The following is a 17,065-nucleotide window of genomic DNA, read 5'->3' on the forward strand; positions in this document are numbered from 1 at the left end:
CTTTATCTGTCTCTCTCTGTCTTAGGTACTTATCTGGCCCCCATTACCATAGTCTTGGAACACCTCAGCTTTTAATGTTTATTTTCCCAACACCCCTGAGAGCTATTGAAACCCTGTTATTATCATTACTCCCACCCATTTTCCCAGACGGTAAACTGAGGCACGGAGACTCAGTGATTTGCCACTGACTTCTTGGGTGACCTTGAGCTGAGCGGTGAATTAAACTACCTCTTCGGAGTCCCAGCCTAGAGCCCAAACCATTGGACTGTGCTTCCTCTTTGATGTGCCACCAAGTCCAGTCGATCTGCTGAGTGTGTGTGTATGTGTCTTACAACTTAACACTTTGGAGGATGAAATGAGAGAGCTGCTGTTCCATATGGTTGCCCAGGATTTCTCTGTAAGGGTTACATCTAAGCGCAGGCTAGATTCGCAAGGCGCTGTGCGTTGCCTTTGGACAAGTGGGCAGGCAGGTCATGGTATTCAACCCAGATCGTTTTTGCACTATCTGAACTTGATTGCCGTGTTTAACCCGGGAGTGGAATTTCCTTATAATGGCTGGTTGGTAATTGATCACAATAACAGGCAGAGCCTTTTCTTGCAGCTGAGTGGAGAGGTTAGTTAGGGGTGAAAGAGCAGTAGGAAGCCAAAGGACATATGCAGTAGAGGGCCTTTGTAACAGGGAGGGGTGTGACACATGGTGAGCATGTTGTGTAGCCTTATAGGGGTTCTTGGGTAAGGTGACACCCACCTGTGCTATTCTTCTGGAAAGCGTGCAGTGTTCCACTAACTTAGATAAGTCAGGCCAGATCCTGGGGCTGGTCTGCAGCCATTTGATTCCCCGACCTTAGGGTTACCATTCGTCCGGATTTACCCGGACATGTCCTCCTTTTGTGTGCTAAAAATAGCGTCCGGGGGGAATTTGTAAAGCACTCACAATGTCCGGGATTTCCCCCTCCCCCGGCAGAGCGAGCGGCTGGGAGGGCTGCAGGAAAGTCCCGGGCTGGATTCCGGAGCAGCTTCCTCCTCCCACCCCCCCCCCTGCATTCTGAGCCGGCCGGCAGCTCCTCCTCCTGCAGCCCGCTCCGGCAGCCCTGTGCAGGGCCAGGGACCGGGTTTTGTGTTGTGCTGGGGAGCTCAGCCATGTGTCAGGCTGGCACAGAGCCCAACACCCTGTTCTGAGCAGCAGGGTAAGGGGGGGCAGGAGAAGGGACAGGGAGGTTCTGGATGGGGCAGTCAAGAAACGGGGGGGGCTTTTGGAGGGGAGTGGAGAAAGTTTTGGGCAGTCAGGGTACAGGTAGGGGGTAGAGTCCTGGGGGGCAGTTGGGGGGGGGTCTTAGGAGGGGGCAGTTAGGGGACAAGGAACAGGGAGTCTTAGGTAGGGGGTGGGGTTCTGGAGGGCAGTTAGGAGCAGGGGTCCCAGGAGGGGGCAGTCAGGGGACAAGGAGCGGGGGGTAGGGGGTTGCGAGTTCTGGGGGGGAGCTGTCAGGGGGCAGGAGTGGGGAGAGGGATCGGAGCAGTCAGGGGACAGGGAGCAGAGGGGTTTAGATGGGTTGGGAGTTCTGGGGGGGCTGTCAGGGGGCAGGAGTGTGGAGAGGGATCGGAGCAGTCAGGGGACAGGGAGCAGAGGGGTTTAGATGGGTTGGGAGTTCTGGGGGGGGCTGTCAGGGGGTGGGGAGTGGTTGGATGGGGCGTGGGAGTCCCAGGGGTCTGTCTGGGGGTGGGGGTGTGGATAAGGGTTGGGGCAGTCAGGGGACAAGAGGCAAGGAGGCTTAGATAGGGAGTGGAGTCCCGGGGGGCAGTTAGGGGCAGGGGTCCCAGGAGGGGGCAGTCAGGGGACAAGGAACGGGGGGAGGGTTGGGGGTTCTGGGGGGGCGGGAAGTGGGAGGGGCGGGGCTAGGGCGGGGCTCCTCCCGTCCTCTTTTTTGCTTGTTGAAATATGGTAACCCTACCCGACCTGCTAGTCTGGTTCTACCAAGGAGCAGCTTAGAGCAGCCTTGGGACTATGCTAAATTGTGCCAGCAGGAATGGCCCCCATGGGTCTGGAGAGCAAAGGGGCTCTTGTCCATGCCCCCTTTTCCAGGATTGTCTCTCCTGTGCCAGGGGCTGCAAGGTTGGGGATTGCATAGGCCTGGTTCTGTGCCACTAAAGGACTCCTCTATGCAGGGGGACTCCTTAGCTAGCCATTTACAGGAGCGTTAAATCTGCTCTGCACTATTGGATTGGCTGAAAGGGGCTGAGGATCAAGCCTATAGGCTGAAATCCGAGACACCCTTAAAGGAGCCTGATTTTCACAGGGTTTGGGCTCAGCACCCATAATCTCTCGACCCTTTTGGAAACTCTTAGAGATAGACCCTAAAATGTGGCCTGGCCTGCTGTTGGGCCAACCAGTCAGGATCTTCCAAGGAAATGACGACTCTGATCATGTCCCCAAAGCTCTGTACGCAGCTTTGCCACTGCAGCAGATGAGGGAATTAGGGTAGTTGCTGTATGTAAGATTATTTATCAATAGTCCCTCTGCCTCTCCCGCCCCCTCCCCCCCCCCCCCCCCCCCCCCCAAAAAAAATCCTGTAGTCACATTGTTCCTGCTGCTGACTCATTTTGAGGCATGTTTCTCTCTTCTCTGGCTGATACCAAGAACAATACCTTTGGTGATTAGAGGATAGTTAAATTTGTACTCGTTAAGGATGACAGATGGGGAAATTCTCCCAGCTGGTACAGTTACTGGAATGAGTTTTGCAGATGAATGGTTAGAAACTTACAAAAGATGTGGCAAAAGAAATTTACATGTAGCATAACATTTGTCCTCTCAGAAAATGAAAGATCAGTTTTCTGCCCTAAGAGTAAATTGCTGTTTGATGCAAACTCTAGGTTCTAAGGAGTTTCTTTGCTAAAAGGATTGGGGATTGTAGTAGTTAATCTCATGCAAACTCATGGTTATTTGAAAAGTAGGGCGTGGTGCACATGAACAACCTCAGGGTGGCTAGCTTTGTCAATTTCATTGAATTTTGTGATATTTGGTGTCTTTCTGGTAGCTCCAGCTCTTATCAGCCACATGAATATGTGAGAATCTGACTTTTTTTTCTTTTTAATGGACCTTGAGATTCTAACCTTCCTGGTTGCAGAGAAAAGTTGGAAAATGTGACCCCTGACCCTTCAAACACCGGAAGGCAAATCAAAAGAGTAAATGTTGTTGTTTGGCTTAAAATCTTGTTGGGAGGGGGGAGAGGAGGAAGGCCTTACTTGAGGTTTTTGAATGCTTGAATTGGTAACACGGCAGGGTCATTCTCTGAGTCTCCTTGATGTTGTGTTACAACAAGACAAGGTGGTGCTGGGATGCAGCACCTGAGCTATTGAGCTTCTTTTGAGCACCCAAAAGTGTGTCTAGGCGTGTCACTGAAATAAGAAACAGTCTCTACTCCAAAGAGTGACCAGCTGAATTCAGACATGACCCGAGGAGTGAGGGTCATAGATCAATAAAATACGAGGAGGAGGAGGGGTAAGAGGAAGAACAAGAACCCCAAATGATGGTTTTATACCCTTATTGAAGCAGGAAGAATAGCCCAACAGGGCGCTAGCCTGGGACGTGATAGCCCCAGGCTCAATTCCTCGCTCTACCACAGACTCCCTGAGTGACCTGGGGCAGTTCCCTATCTATAAACTGGGGATACTAGCACTCCCTGCCTTTCTACAAGGAAAAAATATATTAAAGACTGAGAGGTGCTCAGATAATACAGTCTTAAAAAACGTCCAGTGATGGAGAATCCACCACTTTCCTATGTAAATGGTTCCAATGGCTAATTACCTTCACTATTGAAAATGTGCACCTTATTCCTGTCTGAATTTATCTAACCTCATCTTCCAGCCATTGGTCCTGTTTGTCTGCTAAATTGAAGAGCCCTCTCTTATCGAATACAGGAGAACCCAGAGACACAGGGCCTTGAAAACAAGGGTGAGGAGTTGAAACATGGCTGCAGAACAGCGACAGTACTGAGGCGATATCGGTGTGTAGCCCCCAATGATTCTCAGGGTCTGGCACCCAACTGTAAGTGCTCAGAGTTCTGCTCCTCTTCAGCAAGCTCATGTGAGAGACAGCTGGCGTGTAACTTAGCCACATCTGTGTTTGTGGCGTGGTGTTTGTGGAAAGGTTTGCTTTTTCAGCAACTGGGTTATTTCTCTTGACGTGAAGGGCGGGCTCAGTCTGTAGCCCTTATTTGACCTGCCTGGAAAGGATTCTAAATGGTAGTCTCTGTCTGTCTGTCAGGGTATGGATTGGGTGGTGAGGGGGATGGGACCATGCACAAGAAAGACCTGGGGAAGAACACGAGTGAGCCTTGACCATAACCATGTCTGTGGGAGTGAATAAAGGAGAAACCCTGCTGAACTGGATCTAACAGGGTGCTTCCAGCTTTCTTCAAACTGCTGGCTGTGCTCTAGGGGTAAGGCCTTTGGCACGGCCGACCTGACTGTGAAGATCCTGCCCCGAGGTGCCAATCAGGGTGTTTGCCTGTGCTCCTGCCTACAGAGGGAAGGTCCCAATGACGGGCCTCCACAAATGGAACAAACAAAGGGCTTTTTGCCAGCAGCATCTTGCTGCAGCCTCTGCACTTGGCTGAAGTAACTGTAGTTTCCACCATTTCAGATCTGCCAAATTAGACACCAGAACTGGTTTGCATGTGTTGTTAGCAGTGCATCACCTGACAGCTCTGCAGTGTTAAACTGAGAGCCTGCTGCAATGGAAGCTCTTGAGACAACAACAGAAGCATGTGATGGGCAAGAACAATAATAGCTGGCTGTTACAGAGCACTTGTCTTTAGTAGACCTCACGGTGCATCACTCTTTCTAGTGCATTTCTCTTCGCAGCACCCCTGTGTTGTTATCCACATTTCACACGATAGCTGCAGTTGTAAGGATGGGTTGCTTTCCAATAATGGGGGTGAAAAATCCTACAAGCTCAGACATGTGACAGCTGAACTGGCCCGTCCCCAGTGAGAGCCTCTTGCCTCATTGCTGCTTTAGGGTCATGTTCATCCCTGGTGTAACTTCATGACTTTTAGTGGAGGCACATCAGAGGTGAATGTGTCCCTTCAAATCCAGACAGTCCAGAGCAGCTGTTATGTGTTTTTTTTTAACGTGTTGGAGCAGACGCCAGTATGGTATTATGGCTTTTAGTTTTGATCTGAACCTGGTTTGTTTGAATGTCAAGGCTTCAGTTCTTTTATTAGTGAAGAGAAGTTAAAAGCCCAAATGCATAACCTCTTCACCCTCCTCCATGCAAACCATGTATCACCATCACAACAATTCAATTTTTGGAACAAAGACAGAGAAAAGAGACAAAGCTAAAAACAGGAACTACTGGATAAACACCACTATGGGCTCTCTGCTTGTGAGACTAGCTTTTTCCTGCCCTGAGACATCTGTCGAGGTAGCAGTAGCTCTCTTGGGACCTTGCGGAGTTCTGTTCTGCAGGTCGTCTGGTGTTCATTCTTTCCCTCTAGCCACAAAGCCAGGTGGTTAAATGACTGAAAAGTTCTTCCATTCATGAGAAGTTTTAGGAGCATTATCTTAAGTATAGGCTTAAATATAACCCTTCAGCCTGTGTACAGGAGATGGTTAGGGGCTAGTGGGGGACACCAGAGACCCAGGTCAGTTCCCTGCTCCTCTGCAGGCTTTCTGTGTGACCTTGAGCAAATCTCTTGCTGCCTCAGTTCCCCATCTGTACAATTGGGATACTGCCCTACCTTGAAGGGATGCGACGAGGATAAATTCATTAAAGACTGTGAGGCTCGCAGGTACTACAGGCATGGAGCGCCAGGTAAATACCAGAGACAGACATTCAGTTGTGATGTCTTGAATCCACTGTTACAAAAGAATTCTATGAAGTCTTCAGGCTCATGAGCCTGGTTTCTTTGTTAAGAGGAAGATAGGAAGATTTAAAAAAACAGTCCTGAGAAGAAAGAAACTTAAGAAACTAAATAGGAAAAAAAAAAAAAAAGGACAACCATTATTATTTGTGTTACAGTAATGGCTAGAGACCCCAACCAAGATCGGGGTGCAGTGGCGGCTAGGCACACTACAAACAAAATGTGAGACCGTCGCTGCCCCAAAGAATTTACAAACTAAACAGAGAAAGGAAATATCCCCAGTTTACAGACGGGGGACTTGAGGCACAAAGGGCCTGATGTCAGAGGTATTTAGGCACCTAGTGGGATTTTCAAAAGCACGTAGGGACCAAAACACCCATTGATTTCATTGCATCTTTAGGTGCCTAAATACCTTTAAAAATCTGGCCCAGAGGCTAGAGTAAAAATTTCAAAAGTGCATGTAGTGTACATACCCATGTAGCCCCTCGGCATGGGTATAAGTAGCAGTGTAGACAGTAAGACATGGTTTAAGTAAGTAAAGACACGCATGAAGGATGTGGGTATGAACCTGAGTACATACCCTACATGGCTCTCCACTCACCCAAGCTCTGCCTGTGTTTACACCGCTGTTATTAGCAGTGTAGTGTCCCACTGCCTCTACACTGCTGGAGCCTTTCCCTGCCTCAGGAATAGTCTCCGGCAGCGGGGAAAGGCTGGGGCTCCCTGCTGCTGGAGACTCTCGCAGTCTCCCCTTTGCCAGAGCCTTTCACTGCCACTGTAGCTATACAGCACAGTGTGGATGCAGCGTGCTTTCACTGTGGCATGTAGCTGCACATATGCTACACGGCTCCGCCAGTTGTGTGTAGGGTAGACGTAGACTGAGTCTTATTGAAAGTCAATGAGATTTAGGCTCCTGCATCACTTAGGTGCTTTTGAAAATATTACTCTACGTTATTTGCCCACGACACTGATTTGAGGCTCACATAGCAATGCAGTGTGGACGCTCCAGCACAAGCTTGAAAAGAAGGGGCTGCAGGCACAGGTCCCACAGAGCCGGGTTTACTATGCAATGTGGACATACCCGCAGGGAGCCCGTAGCGGAGCTGGGAACTGAACTCAGTCTCTATGTTTTATTACCCACCCTGTCTAATCTCACACAGGGAAACTGGCAAAGTCAGCCACTGAACCTAGATCTTCTGGGTCCCTGGAAGCCACGTCAACTTCTTGGATATTTGATGTTGATAAGTATGTCTAGTTTTGGTTTTGCAAGTTTGTGGTCCCTCCAGTGCACGAACCCTAGCATTAAGCGACTGCTGCTGATGCAATTAATCTCCAGGGTGGAATTAGGGAAATCCTGTTAAATAATTCCTATTTTCAGCAGTGTGAAAGGCTTGGAGAGAGGAATTTATGTGGCGATGACATTTCTTAAGCAGCTCTCAGCTTCCTGTTGGCTTTCTCTTTTGATCCCCTTATCTGTAGGCACTTAGTGAAAGCTAAGCAGAAGAAGCTGTACCAGAGGAATTGGAGGAATAAACCATACATGACTAACACATTAAAAAGGGCCAGCACTTTGGTATCCAGAGCTGGAAAATTAGTCACCCAGGTTCACTGGTGTGTGTTTTTTAAATATTTATCTCCAGCAGCTGGTAACGCTTCAGGAAGTTGCTCTTTCTTCTGTATTTCTGCTTAATAGGGAATATTTGCACTGTAATGTTCTGGCTCTTTTGCAGGTCAGTGCACTTGGCCAACCTCCTCTTTCATGATCAAAATACATGCCCCTCTGGAAGGGCACCGTTGATTTTTACTTCCTGGATACCTAGTGCTGAGCTCCAATACATCCATAATATTGAGTGTGAGACAAATCATAGTCCCTCCCGTGCCTTGTTCTTATGCTGCAGTAATCCACATGGTGGTGCAACTTTCTGCCTTTACATTTCTACAGCATATTTCATCTAGATGGGTAGCAAAGCACTCTGCAGATTGATGTAGAATATTCTGCGGCGCTTGACTGTGGCCAGAAAAGTAATATGAAGTAGTAAAATCTAATACACCACTAGCTAAAAAGACATCCCATTGTCAGTGTACATGACAAACTGGAGAAGAGCAGAAGCATGGGTCTTCATTTTGGATAATAGAAAGCAAGCATTATTGCAGGGTTATTCCATACTGGGCAGGTGTGTGTGCGCTTTGTCCAGTTCAATCTTAAATGTCCCCAGGGTTGGGACTTGGATTGTTTCCTTGCGGAGTATAATCACTAGCTGAAGAGCCGTTGCTGTTGGAAAGTTTTGCTTGTATTCTAAATGATTCATTTCTTTAAGTTCTGCCCCATTATCCCCATATATATCTATACCTGCGTCCCCTCACCCTGAACTACGTAATTTCTTTCCATATTTGGAATGGGATTCTTGTAGATGGCCACCCATGTTCCATATTCTTAGGTGTTGCTTAACCAAGTCGTACATCCTTGGCTCACTAAGGCCTGAGAGATGCTCAGCAGCCTCAACGCTCAACTGAAGTTAAGATATTATAGGCTTCATGCTCCATTTAGGAAGAAAGCATGAGTGAGTGGCACCTACTGGCCTAATTGGGATGGAGATAGCGACCTGCTCTTAAAGTCTCCTATGGCCCTTGAAGTAGGGTGACCAGATGTCCCGATTTTATAGGGACAGTCCCGCTTTTGGGGTCTTTTTCTTATATAGGCTCCTATTACCCCCCATCCCCTGTCCTGATTTTTCACACTTGCTGTCTGGTCACCCTACCTTGAAGTATGAAGTAGACTAGTAGTAGGGAGCTGTGTGATGCAGTGTGGTCTTGTGGCTAAGGCACTAGACTCTGGCTCAGGGCAGCTGGGTTCAATTCTTGGCTCTACCACAGAGTCCCTGTGTGACCGTGGCCAAGTCTATTAATCTCTCCGTGCCTCATGTTCCCCATCTGTAAAATGGGGATAATGATCCTTCCTTTTTGTGTCTCATCCACTTGGATCTTAACCTCTTTGGGGTAGGGGACTGTCTCTTACTATATGTATGTACAGCATACATAGGGACCTCCTCTTGGTTGGGGATCTATAGGCACTACCCTGTTCAAATAATCATATCATTCTCGATGTACATTTAGGAAAAGTGGAGCAGAGATGGTCACACAGTGAGGGCCCAGTACTGCTCCCACTGACTTCAGCAGGAGATGGGTGAAGTCCTGAAGAAGACCCAGGAGCTATTGATTTTCAGATTTAGGCCCATGCTTCCTCTCTGTGGTCTGTGCTATTATTAGGGTGGCCAATTTTGGTTGGATGTATTCTTGGAGATTTCATCACATGACATAATCTTTCATTAAAGATTAATCTTTAATTCCTGGAGACTCCAGGCCAATCCTGGAGGTTTGGCAACCCTAGCTATTATAAACAGATCAACTGGGCCCACACAGCCACTTGTGCACTTGGTTTTTACATGATGAATCAAAGCAAGTTCATACTTCTTATTTCTAGAGGACGGTCACATGAGGCCTAGCCATTGGTCTGTGACCTCACTCCCAGGCTATGTTAAGGGCTCGGTTTGTGACTGAGGCAACCCTTTCCCCTTTGGCTGTGGGGAAAGACCCTCTGATTCTGTGTCAGATGCTGGTTTCCCCTCTGAGGCCAGTGGTGATTCTCAGATCAGTGATGAAATTTGAGTACCCCATGTCACCGGGGGACTTGGCTTCCAACAGTCTGAGTGGAGAGAGTTGCTCCCAGTCACATGCTTGGGCTTATATGCTTTTGTCTTCCAACAGCCCCGCTGTGCGATCAGCTCACTTCCTACCCCAGTAGGCCAGGAACCGGTGACCCAATAAGGAAATAATGTTTACAGCCTGGCTGTTTGGATGGTTCACTTGCTTTTTGCGAGCGGATGTTTGTCAAACCTGTTGCCTTCTGGATCCTTTGATATGCCACCTTTGCAGGGTTTGAACGAACTTCTTATCTTATTCATCTCCCTGCCCTTTGATGCTCTGTGCGTACTTGAGCATAAACACAGATGATGACTGTGCCTGAGCTATGAAGATCATAAGAAATTGTGGGTTTCTCCCTGCTGTGCCCCGAATCCCACAAGAAACATTCTATGGCTGCTCAGTCTTTCTGCTCCGGGACTCCACCCTTTGACCCTGGTACTTAGGAATTGTGTGCACAGGAGTAGGAGGAGACCCTAGAAGCTGGGATGCTAAGAATGGCAGAAACTAGGACTTCCTCTGTGATCTAAGGAAATACGTGGATTTCATAGAAGGAGTAAGTGCCACCTGTGCGGGGCTGGCTGCTTGAAGCACACATGTACACGCACACATGAGTGCTCTCCTTGCTTTCTAGACCTGTGCTCATTCACAAGGACTGTGCTTATTCCCAAGAGGCCCACTGGAACTCGTCAGAGTCAGAAGAATCCAGGGCTGAGGTCAATACAGGCTTCAATCAAGGGAGGCTATAGGGTTTTGTGCCTCTCAAGGAGTGATCACTGGCAATAGCTCCTACTGGGACATGACCTGAGTGAGCTGAGCTCATGACACCTTCCTGTGGACGGCTTGGTTTCTGATCCCTGCAGGCTGGCGTGTGATGCGAGAGATGTGCCAATGCAATCACTTGCTTCTCTGCTGGTGCCGAGCTTCCAAATCTCTTTGTGGGAGGGGACTGGGGTGGAGAGGATGCTTTGCATTGCTACTTCAGCTTTTGTATCACTTGGAGTGATTGATCTGCTTGGACCTTTGTTCTGGTGAAATTGGTTTATTTCTGCACCTGATCCCTGATTCAGAGTGAAATGGGGAAGGCGGAGAGATGAGATGTTGTCAAAGGAAAAAAAACGAATTCACTGTAGGTTCTAAATGACATGTGCATGGGCCTGGGAAACCATTAGATGTGATCTGGATGCTTTTAAGTCCAAATTAAGTGATTGCTGCTGCAGTTCTTCTCCCACCCAGCACACCTACATGGATTCCTCTGTATCCATGGTTTGGTTTAGTTTAGTTTCCATCCTTTGACTCAGATGAACTGAGCCCTTCCTCTCTCACTTGCGTTAAGGTGAGGGCTGGGTGAGAAGTGACAGCACTGGAGGAGCCGAGTCCATGAATGAGACACAGGGCAGAGTAGCGTTTGTAATCATGCCAGCACTTAGCTCCCCGCCCATCGGACTTCCCAGGGAAAGCGAGTGTGTTTGCAAACCAGGCCTCTGGGCTGAGTGGTTTTTTTTCCATTTCCTACTTTGGCATTGCAGCCAGCAGCCTCTGAACTAGCAGGGCAGGAAGAGCTACTGTCTTTCCTTGAATGTGCCCTGGGGGCTTTCTTGTTTGACCCGGATGCTTGGATTAAAGACCTTGTTCCATGCCGTGGGTTTCCCCTCCACTGAAGGAGATGATTGCAGGCACTCAGTGGGCCAGTTGCTTTTTGCACGTGTGTCTTGGGGAGCTGTCGCTGGGATTGGATGTAATGGAAGGGGAAATCTCAGATTGTGATACAGCTGTCTGGGTTTCTTCTCTTGGCGTTTTGGTGGAAATGGAAGAGAGAGAGTATTCATATAGCCAGGATGCATAGGGCTGTGCCCTCTCCAGATGTCTTGCTGGAGCGATCTTATTTGAAGAAGTGTGGGGTGGGGAATTGCCCCTTGTGGGACAGAAGTCTCTGTAGCCTGAGCCAAAGCAGCTGTGCTAACGGGTGCAGCTCCATTCGCTGCAATGGAGTTGTACCCATTCACATCAGCTGAGGATCTGACCCTTTGGCTTGATTCCCTTCTTGTTTACACTTGTGCAGTGGAGCGACTCCTGACCCCCCCCTTCCCCAGTGGAGGAGCTGAATCTGGCCCTATGTTTGTAGGACATGCTGTACATATTAGACACCTCTGAGTCAGTATAGGCTCTTTTCCTATTGTAAAGCCCACATGCATTTCAGATACATAGCATTCACGTAGGGTCTGTTTTGAACTGCTAAAGTGAGATTTACACAGCCTAAGCCTCCTTTCCATCCTTCCAATTCTGGGCTGCTCCAGGGACCAATGAGGCCTCTGGCATAACTTACACAGTCCTAGGGGAGTGCCCAAGTTATGGCAGTCTGTCCCGACTTCCTCTGGGCAATGGTGCCACGAGAATGCCGACAGTGTTATGCATTGTAACTCTGCCCTGCCCTATACGCTGGGGCCTGAGGCAGCAGCCTGGTAGGGCTGCATGAATTGCCCTTACCCAAAGCGTATGGCAGGGGGAATTCTCCCTTCACTGACCCTTTGACATTGCCACAGTATAAAAGGGCTGTAGCAAAGGGGTGAAGCCCTCACCTAATGTTTAACCTGCGCATTCCCACCTGACTATTTCTGCAGTGCTTTCTGGCCTGGCTAATAGAGATGAAACCCTCTGCTAATAACTGAAAGATGGCCTCAAATTGCATGGTTCAGATCTAGAACTGGGTAGGAAATTGTTTTACTATCCCATGAGAATTTTCAAGATTTTGAGAATTTATCTGCCCTGCACCTGGGACAAAAAGTTGAAATCTGATTCTGTTTTGTGACCAGCCAGTCCAAAAAAAAAAAAAAAATTTGGAACGGGTCAAAAAGTTTTCTTTCAATTTTGGCCTTTTAAAAAAATTAAACTTTTTGTTACTATAAATTAACTAACATTTTGAAACAAAAAGTCGTTTTGGACCAAAGCTCACAGTTCTTTGGTTCAAAAAGGTTGATTTCCCCCCCCCCCCCCCCCCAACTGGGAAACTTGTCATATCTGACTCTTTCCTGCCAACCATTTTGGTGTCGACTAATCAATATTTGTCCTCTCATTCTCAATCACTTCCCCTTGATCAGTAAGAAGCTGCTTCATTAATGAATCTAGTTGTGTGGTGCCACTCATGGGTGTGGAAGAGAGAGGCTGGTTCTTCTTTGTAGCATGTATACCAGTAGAAGTCTGTCCTATCTGATCAGCTATCAGTATGTACTATGGTGATTAGTTGCACTAGAAATCTGTCTAGTGAGATTATCTGTCTCCTTTCAGAAGACCCAGGCTTCAGAGGGGTAGCCATGTTAGTCTGTATCAGCAAAAACAACAAGGAGTCCTTGTGGCACCTTAGAGACTAACAAATTTATTTGGGCATAAGCTTTCGTGGGCTAAAACCAGGGCTGCCCAGATGGGGGGGCAAGTGGGGCAATTTGCCCCAGGTCCCTGGGCCCCGCAGGGGCCCCACGAGCCCTGGCCCAGCGGCGGTCTGGGTCTTCGGCAGCATTTCAGCGGCAGGGGGGCCCTTCAGTGCTGCCAAAGATGCGGAGTGACTGAAGGGCCCCCCGCCGCCAAAATGCCGTTGAAGACCCGGACCGCCACCGGGTGAGTACAAGCGCCACAGCTCCCCTGCTTTGTCCCAGGCCCCCTGAATCCTCTGGGCGGCTCTGGCTAAAACCCACTTCATCAGATGCATGGAGTGGAAAATACAGTAGAGAGGTATACACAGCACATGAAAAGATGGGAGTTACCTTACCAAGTGAGGGGTCAGTGCTAACGAACCAGTTCAATTAAGGTGGAAGTGGGCTATTCTCAACAGTTGACAAGAAGGGAAGAAAAATCACTTTTGTAGTGCTAATGAGTTCAATATAATCAATCTCCCTGGACACTCAATAACAGACTTAAAAGTGGCAATTCTTCAACAAAAAAACTTCAAAAAGAGACTCCAATGAGAAACTGCAGAACTGGAATTAATTTGCAAACTGGACACCATAAAATTAGGCCTGAATAAAGCCTGGGAGTAGATAGGTCATTAGAAAAACTAATTTTCCCCCTGCTGATACTCACACCTTCTTGTCAACTGTTTGAAATGGGCCACCTTGATTACTGCCCCAGTGGGTGGGCTTGTACAGCCTGGGTCACTGTGGCTTCACTGCTCCAGTCAGGGCCGTCTCTAACTTTTTTGCTGCCCCAAGCAGCAAAAAAAAGCGCCGCCCCGCCGAGCCCCCCCCGCCGAACGCCGCGCCCCATGCCGAGCATCGCGTGCTGCTGGAACGCCCCCCGCTGAGCACCGCGCTGCCGGAGCGCCCCCCCCCCCCCGGCGGAATGCCGCACCGCGCTGCCCCCTGCTACCCCAAGATTGGCCGCCCCTTACCAGGTGCCGCCTCAAGCATGTGCTTGGTTGCCTGGTGCCTGGAGCCAGCCCTGGCTCCAGTACCTGAGCTAAGTAGAAGAAGGCTAGCTCGGATACATCTACCTCCCCCTGCAGTGTAGGCAGACCCTTAGCAAGGCCGCTTGGAAAGTTTGACTTGCACTTTCCAGTATTGTCCCCTGTAACGAAATTTTGCACAAGTTGTGGATCTGTTTTGGGGGGGATGATGTGAGGGGGAATGAAATGTGGCTAGTTCACAATTCTGAACACATTCCAAAGTCCTTTTTACATTAAATTTTCAACAGACTTTGTTGACTATGACGAGCCTTGGAGACGCATGTGGTCACCATAGACACATTAGGAAACAGACAGATGCATCTGTACTCTGTGGTTTGAAAATTACGGTAACAACTTTCCCTTCAGGTCCTAACGTCAGCTTCCTATTTCAAAATCCAGGGGCATAAGGGAAGGAATTCTGCCGTTCTGGGACAGTGCGTTGCAGGTGGATCAAGCGTTCTCAATGGGCAAGAGACATTTCCTAGTCTTTCTTTGTTGAACACTAGACTAATATTAGCCTTTCTTCAGATGATCCAGATGTGTTCTCGAACAAGCTGACATACAGGATTTTTGTGCCCTGTGGCAATGTGCCGGGTGATACATGAGTCATTGCCTTCTTAGTCACCGCTTTCCTTTTGACGCTTGCCACGAGTCATGAGTGAAATGCCAAGCAGATCGGAAGATGAGCACATACTCTCTGTTCACTTCAGACACTTTGTGGCAGAATCTCTTCTCCCTACACTGCCATAGCAGAGTCAGTTGGGGGGAGCGTACATGCTCGCTGACAGGAAACCAACCCAGTCCATGGCAGAGTCTGGTGCCAACATGCCGAAGAAGCTCTTCTCTTCCCAGTAAAGCCGAGTGCTTTCACCTGCCATGCCTGTGCGTCCGTGCCACTTTTCCCTCGAAGGACCCACGTGTGGATTCTCTGAAGTGTGTATGAGGTAGGAATAGGGGCTTGATTCTCTGACTTGCCAAGTTCATTTTGCCCTGCTTAGGAGCCCAAGGCAGCTAGAGGCCTCCATTAGAGACTTTCCCCTGTGCGGGGCAATCTCCACCAGCATATAGCTGATGGTGTGGCTAGGCCAGCTCTGCCATGCCAGAACCTTCCTCCCTGCCCACTGACGTGAGGGAGGTAGTGGGTGGGCAGGGAGGCACAGGGTGGAGCACAGCCCTGTTACACTGGATTCGCCACTGAATGTAAACTGCCCACCGTGGCTGTGAATTGAGCCATGATCGCCGGGTTCTGCTTGGATACATTGGAGAATCAAGTCAAGAGGAATGCTGGGATGCCCCAGACTCAAGTTCAACAGTTCGAGGCTCTTCTAGGATCCTAATGTGTGTAGAGAATGAATAGGAGGCTGCTCCTGCCATCCAGAGGCAAAGGCTGCACTGGCTAAACCCTCCTCCCAGGAGAGATGGATTTTAGATTTTTTTGATCAAGAGGCAAGGAAGCTCTGAGACTGCACTGAGGCCTCCGGCTAGATAGGGGAAGGTGCACACCCAGCAGGAGCCATCTGGATGTTCAGCTCTGATTGCAGAGGAGGTGGCCTTAACGCAGTAGTCTCTTCATTATTTGTAATAGGAGGAGATACATGATCACTGCCATGATGCTTAACTGAAAGGCTAGTTTTCTTACCACCAGTTGTGTCACCCACCACTCCCTTGAATTGGGTGTAATGCTGTAAGAGGGAGGATGCCACGTCACGTGCGACTCATCGTGTGTTGGCCTGCCTAGTGGGTTTGATCCCTAAGTAGTAGGGGTGGAAGGGTATTTTCCATACAGTGAAATCAATGGTAAAATGTGCGTGCAATCTGCTATTTCAACATGACTGTGACCATCCTGTATGACGAGCTACTCTATCCTAGAGCCCAGATTCCATGACCGTGTGTGTCCTGTGTTACCCCAATAGCCTCTTGGCCTTTGCCTTAAATTGGCTAGTCAGCAGCAGGGAGTGGCTGGAGAAGGAGCAGACCCAGCTCCCCTTTGCAGTCCCACAGGTTGTTTAAGGCTAGAACTATGATGTGAGCAGAGGCACTGTAGGATGAATCTATAGCCACCAACAATGTCCATCACAGTCACCATTTAAATTACACGCCTGCACTATGGGGTGGAAAGCACTCGGAACCATCTGCTCCCTTTACCATTTAAGCCACGAGACTTCCTTAGCTGTCAGTTATGTTAAGGCTCTTTGCCAGCCTGTAGCCACTAGACTTCATCATCATTGCAAACGCATGAGCCAGTCTTGCTCTCTCCAGCGGAGGGTAGTTGTGAGAAAATGCACGCGCACATACTGCAGTTCTGGAGGACCTTACGTCCCCTGGTCACGGCAAAGAGACCCTGCAGCTTCTCTTGATTGAGTTGACAATGTCTCTTGCTTTGCTGACAGTTGGGAAGGTAGGGAAGACAGGCGATTGGCAAAGAAGATTACAAGGTAGTGTGCCACAACAGTAGCAATGATAGTAGCTGAAAAGGTTGGGCAGAGACTCTTAACTGGGTGAAATTTTAAAGCGGATGTCCTTGCTTGTCAAGACTTCAGGGAGTTCTTTTGTGTTCTCTGCTCAGCAGAGTGCTCCTGGGTACGGCCTGGTGATGTTAACTCTTCTCTCTCTCTCTCTCTCTCTCTCTCTCCATTTAGGAGATGAACTAAAATGCAGCACACAACTTGCACAGAGGACAGGATCCATCATGCACTGGAAAGATGTCTGCATGGGCTGAGCAGAAGTACAGCCTCCTCCACCACATGGACTGGTAGGTGACCCAATATTCATATGCTTCCTGACGGCCCCGGATATCCTCACCAAACCTTGTGGCATAAATGTCCTGGGATTCTTCCTGCTCTTTCGGTTGATATTTGTACATCTCGTCCTTTGTCTGGTAACATTCTGACCAAGCAGTGGGAAGGTAATGTGGCTAGGAACTACCATCCCATTCCTCTAGTGACTTTGGGGCTCAGAATCACCTTTCCTTCAATACATGAGTTAGAGATGGGTCCGCTCTACTTACCCACTTGTGCCTTCCCAAGTCCTTCACCTAGCTGGAAAGATGTGCCAAGATGTTGAGAGATTC

At 48.8% G+C, this 17,065-nt stretch overlaps 1 protein-coding gene across 2 annotated transcripts in view; it reads left to right on the top strand.

Moving 5' to 3' along the window:
* The window catches only part of PIK3R5 (phosphoinositide-3-kinase regulatory subunit 5), a 107,987-nt gene that overhangs the window by 36,140 nt on the left and 54,782 nt on the right, over positions 1 to 17,065 (top strand). Inside the window, exons 1-2 of one of the 2 annotated variants that reach the window (XM_054047481.1) lie at positions 14,860 to 14,939; positions 16,635 to 16,747. In XM_054047481.1, the coding sequence (XP_053903456.1) occupies positions 16,648 to 16,747 (100 nt within the window). In that variant the 5' untranslated portion in view covers positions 14,860 to 14,939; positions 16,635 to 16,647. Of the gene's footprint in view, positions 1 to 14,859; positions 14,940 to 16,634; positions 16,748 to 17,065 lie in introns of those variants that run through there. The other variant, XM_054047482.1, reaches the window with a different exon arrangement.

The sequence above is a fragment of the Malaclemys terrapin genome, chromosome 13 (assembly GCF_027887155.1).
Source record: "Malaclemys terrapin pileata isolate rMalTer1 chromosome 13, rMalTer1.hap1, whole genome shotgun sequence".
Lineage (NCBI taxonomy): Eukaryota > Metazoa > Chordata > Testudines > Emydidae > Malaclemys > Malaclemys terrapin.